At 57.3% G+C, this 12,980-nt stretch overlaps 1 protein-coding gene across 4 annotated transcripts; it reads left to right on the top strand.

The window, feature by feature from the left end:
* The first annotated feature begins 1,161 nt into the window (after nucleotides 1-1,161).
* On the top strand, nucleotides 1,162-12,317 carry IRF5 (interferon regulatory factor 5). Of its 4 annotated transcripts, none has more exons than XM_059932641.1 (9): nucleotides 1,162-1,239; nucleotides 6,446-6,651; nucleotides 8,634-8,823; nucleotides 9,260-9,324; nucleotides 9,841-9,874; nucleotides 10,101-10,322; nucleotides 10,548-10,940; nucleotides 11,030-11,148; nucleotides 11,452-12,317. In XM_059932641.1, exons 2-9 carry the CDS (start codon nucleotides 6,457-6,459, stop codon nucleotides 11,695-11,697), a joined length of 1,464 nt encoding a protein of 487 aa, XP_059788624.1. In that variant the 5' UTR covers nucleotides 1,162-1,239; nucleotides 6,446-6,456; the 3' UTR covers nucleotides 11,698-12,317. The 4 variants fall into 4 exon arrangements, with proteins under 4 accessions (XP_059788624.1, XP_059788623.1, XP_059788626.1 ...); XM_059932640.1 differs by having other exon boundaries at nucleotides 10,053-10,322; XM_059932643.1 differs by lacking the exons at nucleotides 1,162-1,239; nucleotides 9,260-9,324 and having other exon boundaries at nucleotides 6,483-6,651.
* Nucleotides 12,318-12,980: the final 663 nt, after the last annotated feature.

Raw genomic sequence — 12,980 nt, 5'->3', positions numbered from 1 at the left:
AGGTCAAAGTTCTGATTCATCAACTAACTAATATGGCTGTATTTGTTTAAAAATACAGGCTCTAAACTTTAAAGGGCAAATAGTGTTTTTTAGAACTTATGTATTTTAGTTTCTACCTAAAATTTAATCAACTGACGTAAATTTCCTTCGTTTAAAAAGATTTTAATTAAAAATTACTATAGAAAATAGAAGACGAAAAGACAGGAGTGGTCCCTGAATAAGCTGATTCCAGTGGGAATCAGACATTAAAATCCTAAGTGAAAACCAGCGAGGACGAGCCTCAGAGGTCGGGAACCCGACCTAGGAAGGGAAGTCAAGGTAAGCTTTCCAAAGGAGGTGATGCTGAAACAACATTTGAAGACGAGCAGGAGTTCCCAAGCGAAGAATGCTCCTGAAGAGGGAACAGGATGTGTGAAGGTTGAGGCCAGCGAAGAGGCCCACTTGTGGAACCGAAAAGCGTTCAGAACGGCAGACGGGTAGTCAAGATAGCGGTGAGTGAAGAGGTGGGACAAGCGATCAAGGAGCTGACCCTGAGAGGCCCGGAAGGTGATCAGGGAGGGGACCTGGGGCAGGCAGGTGCGAAGGTTGAGAATTAGAAAGGAACAGAGTAGCCTGAGGATCCCTGTCTGCAGGCACGTCGTGGAGGGGGTGTCTGAGTCTGGGTGCCAGCGACCCTCGGCTGGGTGCCGGCGACCCTCGGTAGAGTTCGCAGGCTGGCGGGCGAGGGCCGGGGGCTGTCTATCAGTCCGCCCCACCGCGCTGGTACGTGGCTCGGTTGATCGCCAAAATCCGCACCGATCTTGAGCTCCCGGAGGGACAGGCTGGGAAGCTCCCGGGCCCAGCCGAGCACCGCGGCAGGGTGGGGTGGGGGGCTAGGGGTGTCGAACGACTATTTCGCGCTTCCCGGTTGCTGAAGGAGCCCAGTAGTCAGTCCAGGCTACCTCGCCGCCTGGCGTCTCCCCCAGGCCCTGGGCTGCAGGGGGACCAGCCTGGCCCGAGGCTCAGCCCGGCCCCTCGGTCGCTGGGTCTGCGCGGAGACCCCACGGTGGCTTCGCGGGGCAGGGCGGGGCGCTGCCCGCGCACCCAGGCTCGGCGGCCCTCGGCCCAGGGGCGGGGGCGGTGATGCGGAAGTGCCGGGAGGGCGGGCGGACAGACAAGCGCGGCTCCGGGAGGGCGCAGTTCGGCCCCACCGCCTGGCCCGTGCTCCCGGGCGCAGCCAAGCGGGCGCACCGCAGACAGGTAGGTCCCGGCTGCCGCGCGCTCCTCTCCGCGCCCGCGGGGCACCCGCCGGCGGCGGGCGGGGGACCGGAGCGGGGCGGGCGGGCGGTAGGGGTCAGCGCCGGCTTCTCCTGGCGCCCGAGCTCGGTGGGGGTACGCGGGGGTGTCGCGTAAGGCAGGGCGCGCCCCGCCGTTCTGGCGGCCTCCAAGATGCCTCCTACGTCCTGATCAGCGTGGGGTGCCCCGCACCAGCAGCCTTCGTCCCGAAGGCGCCCGGGGAGCCCGGAGGCGCGGGCGGCGCAGTAGGCACTGCTGCCAGGGGCGCCAGCTCTGCTGCTTCTCTCCCTTCTTCTCGCCACCGCCAAGGATGGGCAGCGCCCGGGCGCCCGGCTTGGGCCATGGGAGGGGCAAACCCCGATTCCCCCTTTCTGTGCACTCCGATCCCTCTTCCCCTGGCACCTCTCATCCTTTCGAGTAAGAGAATGAGTTTTAAAAAGGTTCATCCTCCCTGGATCTTAAGGCCAATGGCAAGAATTCGGGCAGAGAGTGTGTAGTAAGATGGTGTCAGGCTGAGGCGCCGGCCGTCCTTCGACTCGTGGCCGAGAAAAGAAGGCGCTGACCTTCCTCTAACAGAGAGGAACCACGGGCGCGATACTTCTTAGACTAGTTTCTTTACGGCCTTCCCCCGAACTTAGAAACGAAACAATTAAGAGTCTAAAAGCGGAGGGAAAGTGAGACCAGCGTGACCGTGATGCGGGATAGGAGATGATGAACACCTGCGCCGGGGTTGTCTCCGCGACCCCAGAGCCGCCGGATCCGGCACTCGGGAGCAGGGGCGAGGGGGACTTTCCCGGCCACGCCGCCACCCTGGGCACATCACAGGGGGGACGAGGGCGGGGGCGCCACCAGCCGGAGAAGCGTCCGAGAGGCAGACCCTAAGCCAGCGCCCCGGGCGGGGTAGGGGGGTGGTGGTTTCGTGGGCTGGCCCAGGAGGCGCGGGCAAGTCACCCGGGGAGCACCGGCGGGGGCGGTCCAGAGGGCAGGGCCGGGCCTGGGTTCCACGAGCGCCCAGACCTGGGACGAGTGACCAGGACCAGTAAGGACGAGGACGGGGCCGATGGAGGAAGCTAGAGGCCCTCGGGAGGGGCAGCCGGGCCAGAGCAGAGCTATCGGGCTAGGGCGCTCGGGCTTCCAGCAAGTCAAGAGAAGCTATGGGAAACCACCCTTTTTTACCTAAAGGGCCTATCTTGGGGTTTTCCCCCTGCGCCTTGGCCTTACCCCACCGTGCCCCCGAAATGAAGCCGAGAAAAGCTTCTTTCGCCGCATCAGCTGCCCCAGAGCCTCAGCTATTCTCAGGGTGTGGTCAATTCACCATGAGGGGGCGGGGCTTAAGGTCTTGCCGGGGGCAGGGAACCCCTTGCCTTCTCCAGGAGCCTGGTGTGGAGACAGCGGGGAGACGTCTGAATCAGAGAAACTCGGGAGGTGCAAGGGCTTGCTGATCTGCCCACTATTGGGGGCTGCAGAGCTTCCTCCCCTAGGGGGTCCCTGGTGCCCACAATGTTCCAGGCTCCTCTGGTGGCTGGCTCCTGGGACTTCAGGAGATGTGGGGCCTTCCCCCCTCAGGAGGAGCTCCTGGGCTGCCCCTTCACCTTTGGGGGCTTCCTCGGGTCCTCAACAGGCCACACCTCCTTTGATGTTCCCATGGAAGCACTTCCGCCTTTCCGCTCTCCAGTGCTCAAATCCACAAGGCTAGGTCTGAGGGCTGCAGACCGGCTCAGCTGTCAAGGAGTCAGGGCAGACCCCCTGACTAGCCTGACCTCTGATGGAAAATCAAGTCCTCCTCCCAGCAGCAGGTAGGGGGTGTAGGATGGAATTTCTCAGCGCTGTGCTATAGCTTCTGGGACACCCTGGGAATCTGGGCTACTGCTTCTACGTGGAGGGAAAGTAGGGATGGAGCACAAAGGCACTGAAATTCGGAACTCCTGGCATTGGGATAGTCTGAATCAGATCTAAGCCTGTCTCCCGGTGGGAGGAAGCCTCCTTGGGGAGCTGATGCTGAGCCTGGTCCTGGTGCACCTGGAGGCAGGAAGACCCCCTGTGGCTGAAGACACTTCTGTGGCATGCTGGACAGACTCTCTCTTGGCCCTGGTCAGGCTTGTCATGGGAGGCTCTCTCCACAGCCCCTCCCTGTACTGCTTGAAGGGGTTGCACCTTACTGCCAAGAGGTCAGAGTTATAATTTCAAGACCTTTGTGTTGAAAAGCAGTGTTGGCCCAGGCCAGGCAGTGTTCCTCGCCCTGACTTCCTTCTTGCCCTGGGCAGAGGACTCGACCTTTCTGGCCTCCCAGCCGCACCACCTTTGGCACAGCTGCGGGCTGACCATGTGTGTGGGTCATCAGGAAAGCTTGCCTTGTCTTCTGTGTCAACAGAGCTTTCCTCTGTCCACCTTCTCTTAGCCAGAATGGCCTGCTACTGGTGACTGCCACCCCTCTATTCTAGGACCCAGGCCTTTGGGAGGGTGGGGATGCTACAAATACATATTGGGTGAGGTTCTCCGGTGCTGTGAACCACACAATGTACAGTGCCTGCCAGCGGGCTTGGGGGGTGGGGGATGGGCTACAAGGTGAGAGATTGAGAATTTGGTCTGGGGGACCCGAATGTGATTTTCTCCACATCCCTTCCCTCCCCCAGCTCACAGTGAGTCAGGTTTCCGAGTTGTCCGGTCTGGCCACTTTCATTTCCCTTGGGGCTGGGTGGAGGCTAGTGCAGAAAAGGGAACCGAGCCACCCATCTTCTGAGGCCTGGGGGCAGGGCTGGACAATCTCCCACCTTCCCGGTCCCGGCCCAGCGCTGGGCACTGCTCTGAGGGGAGGCCTGCAGATGAGACTCCTTAGTGGCGTGGAGGTGGCACTTAGCTGCCACAACCCAGCAAGGTACTGGGGCAGGGAATTTCAGGGGAAATTCCAAAGCAGGCCTGGGAGGATGGGGTGTGTGTGTGTGTGTGTGTGTTTGTGTGTCCCAGTGCAGGCCAGGAAGCCCGCCAGAGCTTGTGTACTCCCAGAAACCGTTGCTCCCAGCAGCAGTCCGGCCTGTGGTTGGGTGGCTTTAGCTGTTAGAAAGTTCTTCAACCTGGGTCTAGTCTGTCTCAGTGGAGGCTGTCCGGGTGTTGACTTCAACCCTAGTCTCTTTGTCACACGGTGGTACCTCTCATTCCCACCCCACTGAGTGTTCACTTCACCTACCCAGATACCCCATTTCCTTCAGTCATTCCTTCCCTGACAGGCCTGCCCCCCTGAGACCCTCACCTGCATCACAGCCCCTGCAGCCTTCCTCTTGGGTCTGGTCTCACCCTTGAGTCAGAGGAGGATCCTGGGGAGAGCAGGGCTGGTTGTGGGGCGGCGGTGGGGGGAATAAACAGCTGGAGGACAGATGCTTCCAACATCTGGTTGGTATTTCTTAAGTCCTATTTTGGTCCACTGAATGGCAGGGTGTCCGGGAGGGGGGCGAGTGGTGAGGAAGAAGAGCAGGAGGCACTCCTGCCCTCGAAGAGGTCGCCCACCCACCTGGAAGGTAAACAAGATGGGGAAGAGGCAGTGCAAGGCTGAGTAAGAGCCCCAAACCACTCACCTCAATGGAGAAGAGTTCAGGACCGCCCATGGCACTCTGGAGAGGGGCATGTGAGTGCTGGGGGGCCCACCCCAGAGGCCAAGTGTGGGCACCCTTGTTCCAGGAAGCACGGCCTCTGGGAAGGACCCTGGCCCACCCCATCCTCATTGCCACCACTCCCTCTCCATTACTTGTGGAGCATCTTCTGTGAGGGACAGTGGTACCAAGGAAGTGGGAGAGGAGCATGGTGCCGGGGCAGTGTGTGCCCTCTTACACACACGCTTGCACACCCACCTAACTCACATGTGCTCAGAAACTAGAGCCCCGGGCAGGAGGCAGCCTGATTTCTCATCGTGGCTCAGCCCTTTGTTCCTTCCTTGACCAGCGACAGAGTCCCCTCTGAGTCTCAGGATGGGGGTCTATGATGGCTCGGTCCTTTCTGTCTCTGACCCTGGCTCACAGGTTAAGGGCAATGGCAGGGGAGAGACTACCCAGGAGTGGAGCGGGGCAAGAGGGGGCTCAGGACAGTGAAGAGAAGTTTCAGTCCTGGGTCTGGAGAGGGGCTGGCAGGTGGAGGGAAGGAGGCAGGGGTTCCCTGTGGCCAGCTGGCCTCTGACAAGGGAGGCGGAGACTGCGGCCCGGGGGGTGGCACTCACTCCAGTGGGGACCCTGCCTCTGTGGATCCCACAGCACAGGGCCTGCAAACATAAGGTGCTTACTAGGTGCTGCTGAATGAATGCATGGTTGGTGGGAGGAACCAGAGTCTAGGAATTGATGGCTTGAAAAGGGTAAGTTCTAAATTTGGTGGCGGCTGTCCTTGCCAGTGATGCAGGCGGTAGAGGGAGTTGGCTGATGGGATTTCTCTCAAGCTGTCCAGGTCAGGGGAGGGTGGGAAGCTTCATCCCTGAGGGAAACTGAGGAAGAAAGGAAGCTCTGAGGACTGGGTGGGAAAACCCTCCCTGACTCACAGGTTCTACCTTTGTCTTAGCCGGCTTTCCTAGAAGGTGGTTTGGTGAGGGGTTCTCTGGAGGAGAGGGAGGGAGCAGGGCTGGGGCAGGAAGAAAGCTAAGCCAGGATGTGGACTCAGCTGGAGGCTGGCTTCAGCCCGAACCCACGAGGAGCCTGGAGCGCACATTTGCTCCACCTGAAGCCAGGGGACCAGCCTTCTGTCCCCGTGTGTCAGTTGCCCACTGGCTGTGGGCTGTCCCCCCAGAGTGGAGGGGTGGGCCCGGCCCGGGAGTGAGGCAACCGAGGGCGGTTCTCTGGCGACTGGCGGCTCTGTGCTGTGCCTCCCTCACAGCAACTGGGGAATTGATGCCCTGCCTGGCACGGGGCGTCCGGGTGGGGCACCCACAGCATCCACTAGAGCTGTACACCCCCTCCTTCCTTCCCCCCAAACACAAAGCCCACAGGCAGGGACACTGTGACAGGAAAGCTGGTGGCTGGAGAGGAGAACTGACTTGAGCACCTGGATGGACGGCAGTGACTCCGGCCGCCCGTGCTGGAGGAAGGGAAAGCCCTAACGGCCCCGTGCCTCGGCCCCCCGAGCGCCCCCACGTCCCCTGCTGCAGGGAGTGGCCAGCTGACGTGCTGATGTGCTCCCCCTCTGCTCTCTCCGGCAGACGCCTTTGCCATGAACCAGCCTGCCCCTGCTGCCCTTCCTCCGCCCCGCCGCGTACGGCTGAAGCCCTGGCTGGTCGCCCAGGTGAACAGCTGCCAGTACCCGGGGCTTCAGTGGGTCAATGGCGAAAAGAAATGCTTCTATATCCCCTGGCGCCATGCCACGCGGCACGGCCCCAGCCAGGATGGAGATAACACCATCTTCAAGGTAAGCCCTGGACAGGCGTACCGCCTGGACCTCTGAGGCCCCCCTCCCTAGAAGAGAACTCCCTCTACGTCTCAGGCTGGCCTCTCTCCTAGCTGCCTTGCTGCAGGTGACCCCAGGCCTGGGCTAAGGGGCCGCAGGCATCATCACAGTGCACATCTTTCTAACCTGATCCCCAGAGCAAGGTGAGGACTGAAGGACCCCCCAGGAGACCTTCCTGTAACTCCTTCTCTTCCTCCTTGTTCTTGTGTCATTTTCATCACACGTGAGTGCCTGTCCAGGGTGCACGTTTGGTGTGCACATACGCTAAAAGAAGACCACAGAATTCCCCCTTAATCTTAATACTAGGAGGTAACTACTATGAATATTTTTTGCTTACATTTTCAGTTTTCTGCATGTGTGTGTATATGAAGTGCAAACATGGAATCAAACCATAGATTCTATTTTATAACCTGTATTTTTCACCCCACATCAGGACTAGCTTTCCTCTCCAACAAATGCCACAGCACCTTTAGTGACCACTGAATGTTCCATTGGAGGGGTTAGCACACTTTAGTCACCCAGTCCCAGTTTTTGGACACCTCAGGTGGCTTTCAGGGTCTCTTGTGTTGAAGACCACATTGCCATGCACGCCCTCTAACCTCTTACCCTTGGCACATCTTAAATGATTTTCTTTGGGGTTAGTTCCTCGTTAAACATTTCTGGGTCAAAGGGAATGCTTCGTTTTAAAGCTTTGGCTATGTATTTCTTAGTCTTTGCACTTGGTATTTACCTTTTCAAGGTTCCCTTCATATCCATTTCTTATTTTTGAATAGGTAACATGGTCACACAATTCAACATTTAAGAAGTGCAAAATGGTTAACAGCAAAAAGTCTCCCTTATGGGAGACTGTCCCCCAGCCACCCAACCCCCTCCTATGGGGCAATTAGTATTATCAGTTTCTTGTTTATCCTTCCTGAGAGATTTTTGTGCATATACAAGCAAATATATACCTATTCTTTCCCCAACTTTTGACAAAAATGGTAGATGTTTACATACTCTTCTGTACCTCATTTCTTGAAGATTACAACATGTTAGTATATCAAAGCTTCCCTTTTTTTTTTTTTCTTGCTGCCCAGTATTCCATTCTATGGGTTGGCCATAATTTAACCAGCTCCCATTAATGGACATTTAGATTATTTGGGGTCTTTTTCTTTTGTAAACAGAGCTGCAGTGAATAACCTTGTATGTGCAAACTTTTGTGCGGATGCTTCTGCATCCGTAGGATAAATTCCCAGAAGTCAAATTGCTGGGTTAAAGGGCAGAAACATTTGCAATCTTGATATCAACCAAATTGCCCTCCAAAATAATAATACCAGGAGTTCCCTGGTGGTCTAGTGGTTAGGATTTGGCACTTTCACTGCCACGGCCCGGGTTCAATCCCTGGTCGGGGAACTGAGATCCCGCAAGCCGTGCAGCGAGGCCAAAAAATAATAATAATTATGATAATTATAATAATACCAACAGCTGAAGTGTACGGAGTCCATCCCAAGTGCAGACACAGTTCAGAGAGCTTATGTGCATTAGCCCTGAGTCTTCACCGCCACACTGTGAGGTAGGCACTGTGTTGGGGAGATCAAAGCAAAGAGAGGCAAAGTAACCCACCCTGGCACACAGCGGGCGGTGGCAGATTCCGGATTCAAACCCAGTTCTGCTCCAGATCCCATGCTCTTATCCACCATGTTACCCCATCCTCCTCAGAGATTGTACCTATTTGCCACCTTAGGACCAGTGGGTACAATGCCCTTCAAAGCACCTAGATTTCCTTTAGCTTGTTGGAGCCCCAAGGGACTGGCCTCCCATCTCCCACCTTGCAAACGGACACTTGGGCTCCACCAGTGTGTCGCTGAAGGTCTCACCGCACAGCAGCGACTCCCACTGGCCAGGAGGGGCTTTTGTGAGGGGTGAGGTTCTCTGTGGTCGCCTGTCTTGTCTTTCTGACCTAGGCCTGGGCCAAGGAGACGGGAAAGTACACCGAGGGGGTGGACGAGGCTGATCCGGCCAAGTGGAAGGCCAACCTGCGCTGTGCCCTTAACAAGAGCCGTGACTTTCGCCTCATCTATGATGGGCCCCGGGACATGCCGCCTCAGCCCTACAAGATCTACGAGGTCTGCTCCAATGGCCCCACTCCTGCAGGTATCCTGTCTGGCCCTGTGTGGGACACCTGGGAGGCTATGCAGGAAGGGCCAGGGGCCCCTCCAACGAGCAGTGGTCGGGGGCATGCTGCTAGGTCATAACATCCAGGGCTCCCAGGAGTGGATCATTTGTGAGGCCAGGAATGGCTTGGCATGGACCAGGCCCCCAGGTTTGTCTTCCTCAACCCACCCTGGTTCTTGGCTCTCGGCTCCAGTGAATGTAGGTCGGGTGGCCCAGGGAGCAGAGTGCCGTGGGGTCAGGGGCGTCCCTAGTGATTGCTGGTGGCTGTGCGGCCCTTCACTCGCTCTGTGTTTGGGCGGCTCTGGGCAGGGGGAGAAGCCGCAGCAGGAGCTGCCACATGGAGCCCTGGTGGCCTTCCTCCTCCTCCTCCACTGAACTCCCTTCCTGTCTTTCTTTTCTCTCCCTCACTCGGCAGAGGCACAGCCCAGTGAGGATTACACTCTCGGTGCGGGAGAGGAGGAGGAGGAGGAAGAGGAAGAGGTGAGCTCGGGGGCCGCTCTTCGCAGCATCTGCCTGCGCTGATGCGGTGGGCCTTGCTAGGGCGTTTCTGCTGTCCTACTCCACTGTAGGATGGAGCAGTTCCATTCCTCTGAGAATGGAACTGTTTCTGCAGCTGTTTCTGCTGCAGCTCTGTCTCTGCAGCTCTTCTCTGAGTTTCTTCTCTCGGGATTCTGGAGACAGGAACAAAGTCACCACCTTGAACCTCCCTGGGACTTTGTTGGTATAAAGCATGCACACACATGGTCTCACCCTCAGCAGTTGGGGCTTAGTAGGTATTACCACCTGCAGAAGGCGGAAACTGGGGCACTGAGAGCCTACTGATGTGCTTGGGATGGCCGAGCTGGGCCTGGACGCAGGGTCTGGCCTCGCCTAAGTGGAAGGCCAGGGAATTGCCTTGTGGGTCTCATTCTTTAGCATCAGATCAATTTAATAACCTGTCCTCCCTTCTCTCTCTCTGACCTCCTCCCTCCTCCTTTGCCTGTGTCTTCCTTTCAGCTCCAGAGGATGTTACCAAGCCTGAGCCTCACAGGTGGGGCTGGGAGGCGGTGTGGTTGGGGGTTTAGTATAAGGAGGAGCTGCAGGTACCACGGGTACCTGGGAGGGGGCTGAAGGGAGGCTGGGGGGCGGCCCAGGGCTGGGAGTAGGTGGGCCTGGGAGGCAGCTCCTGGAAGTGGCATTGAAGCTTTGTCCGCCGCCACCTTCCGTAGAAGCAGTGCAGCCCGGCCCCCCAATGGCACCCTATTCTTTACCCAAAGAGGATGTCAAGTGGCCACCCACTCTCCAGCCGCCTGTGGTGCTGGGTCCGCCTGCTCCAGACCCCAGCCTCCTGGGCCCTGCCCCTGGCAACCCTGCTGACTTTGAGGAGCTGCTTTCTGAGGTCCTGCCGAGCCCACAGCCTGGGACCCTGGCTGCCAGCCTGCCCCCAACAGGCGAACAACTCCTGCCCGACCTGCTGATCAGCCCTCACATGCTGCCTCGTAAGGACCCCGGGGGGCTGCGCAGGGAAAAGCAGTGCTGGGAAGGTGGAGGATGACGAGGAGAACAAAAACGCCCACGCCAGTCCCTGCTTGGGTGGAGGAAGGAAGTGGGAGAGCTGACGATGGCCTGGCCATGGGGCAGAGAAGGCAGAGAAAGTCAGTGGGTTGCAGAATGGGAAGGCATGGGGCTCACGGGCGGGGCGGGCCTGCCCCTCTGCCCTGCAGTGACCGACCTGGAGATCAAGTTTCAGTACCGGGGGAGGCCACCCCGGGCCCTCACCATCAGCAACCCCCATGGCTGCCGGCTCTTCTACAGCCAGCTGGAGGCCACCCAGGAGCAGGTGGAGCTCTTTGGCCCTGTGAGCCTAGAACAAGTGCGCTTCCCCAGCCCCGAGGACATCCCCAGCGACAAGCAGCGCTTTTATACCAACCAGCTGCTGGATGTCCTGGACCGCGGGCTCATCCTCCAGCTACAAGGCCAGGATCTGTATGCCATCCGCCTGTGCCAGTGCAAGGTGTTCTGGAGCGGGCCCTGTGCCTCAGCCCATGGCTCACACCCCAACCCCATCCAGCGGGAGGTCAAGACCAAGCTCTTCAGCCTGGAGCATTTTCTCAATGGTGAGGGCCCCACGTCGTGTTCCTCTTGGTCTCCTTTCATCCAGGGGCATGGTGCCAGCCTCTGACTAAGGGTCTCAATCTCAATGCAGAGCTCATCCTGTTCCAGAAGGGCCAGACCAACACCCCACCACCGTTTGAGATCTTCTTCTGCTTTGGGGAGGAGTGGCCTGATCGCAAACCCCGAGAGAAGAAGCTCATCACTGTACAGGTATACTCCCACCCCCCACCCCCCAACTCTGCTTTGGTTTGAATATTGGGGAATCCTGGGGCTAGGCCCTTGCCCCAGGGTGGAGGCGCAGGGCCCTCTGGGTAGTGTGAACTCAGTGATCAGAGTTAATCAAGGACCAGTGCTGCCCACACATAAGCAGCCTTTTTATGAAGTAGAAGTTGGTGCCCCGTCTTCCTGGTGGATGCAGCCCACCACCCGCCCCCTGGAGGACGCCCTCATGCACAACTGGATTGGACAGCCCTGCCAAGGTTCTCCCTGTCCTTTCTCCTCTTTGTCCCCCAGGTGGTGCCTGTAGCAGCTCGGCTGCTGCTGGAGATGTTCTCAGGGGAGCTTTCTTGGTCGGCTGATAGCATCCGGCTACAGATCTCAAACCCAGACCTCAAAGACCGCATGGTAGAACAGTTCAAGGAGCTCCATCACATCTGGCAGTCCCAGCAGCAGCTGCAGCCTGTGGCCCAAGCCCCTCCTGTGGCAGGCCTCAGTGCTGGCCAGGGGCCCTGGCCCATGCACCCAGTTGGCATGCAGTAATGAGGCTGCAGACAGTGACTGGCCCAGGCTTCCAGGGTGGCTGTGCAGACTGATGTGGAGGTGCGATGGCCTCAATGGGCACCTGGTGGGCGGCAGGGTCCTACCTCTGGGTCCTCTGGAAGTGGATCTGGGTCACGAATAAGAGGGAAAAGAGGCCCGAGTTCCAGGTTCTCCTCAGAAGCTGATGGAAACTGGAAGCCAGTTTTGCTTTGAGGACTGTCTTCCTGGACATGCCTCTCCTGGGCTGGCTGTGGGGGAACTGAGCCATCGGCACCTGTGAGGAGGGAAGGAACTCCCCCCGACTCCAGGGGGCCTAGTTGTACAGGGGGAGTTGCCCCAGAGTGACCCATACTTGCGGTTGCCCCCATTTCTTCTGGCAAAAAGAGCCAAGTGCTGTGGGTCAGGTCTCCCTGGCAGGTCCTCTGCAGGGCATGGACCGGATATTGGGGTTCCCTAGCTTGAGCCCCACTTCCTCATCTTTCTTCCTCCAGAGATAGAGATGAGCACTTGGGTATTACACCAGATACTTAAGGCTGGCAGCTACCTCCCTTCAGAGTCCAAGAACCTGGGGTACAAAGTGGAATTTTACATATTTTTGGATTAATAAATATTAAAAAACAGACTCAGCTATTATTTTCCAGTACCGGTTGCTCCCATGCTATTCTACTAGACCATATGTCTCATACCAGCTGGCCCTCTTTCCCCCAGCACCTGCCCTCCTGCTCTGGGGCCGCTGACACAGGGAGGGCTTGCCTTCCAGGCTGATGAGTCAGTGGGGCCTTCATAAGCACTCAGGCTGGCTGGCTTTGCTTTCCAGAAGGAAGCCGGCTGAAGCAAGGGCGTGAACTTTTAAATGTTTGCAGTCTAAAATCCTGTCCAAATCAATTCCCATAATAAATGGTGAAAAAGGAAGGGGTGGATTTCAACTAGGGACCATTACAATCTGTTACCCTCATGTATATTCATATGCTATTAAATATATTAGGACAATGCATACAAATTGGTAGCTGACTGTTTGAATCTGGCTCATAGATGTAATTTTCTGACCTGAACAATTCTGCTCTTACCTTTTTATTAGGGAACGTTTTAAACGTTTGTGAAAGTAGGGAGAATGGTATGAAATTCCCATGTAGCAGCTCCAACAATAATCAATTCATAGTCTTTCTCATCTAAACTCCCAACCACACCCCCACCCTGAGATTATTTTGAAGCAAATCCTAGACATATTTCAGGTATAAACAGTATATATCTCTAAAAGACAAGCACATCCTAAAAAACTACAA

Source organism: Balaenoptera ricei, chromosome 9 (assembly GCF_028023285.1).
Source record: "Balaenoptera ricei isolate mBalRic1 chromosome 9, mBalRic1.hap2, whole genome shotgun sequence".
NCBI classification, from domain to species: Eukaryota; Metazoa; Chordata; class Mammalia; order Artiodactyla; family Balaenopteridae; genus Balaenoptera; species Balaenoptera ricei.
The sequence above is the reverse complement of the archived record's forward strand: the minus strand, read 5'-3'. Positions and strand labels throughout refer to the sequence as shown.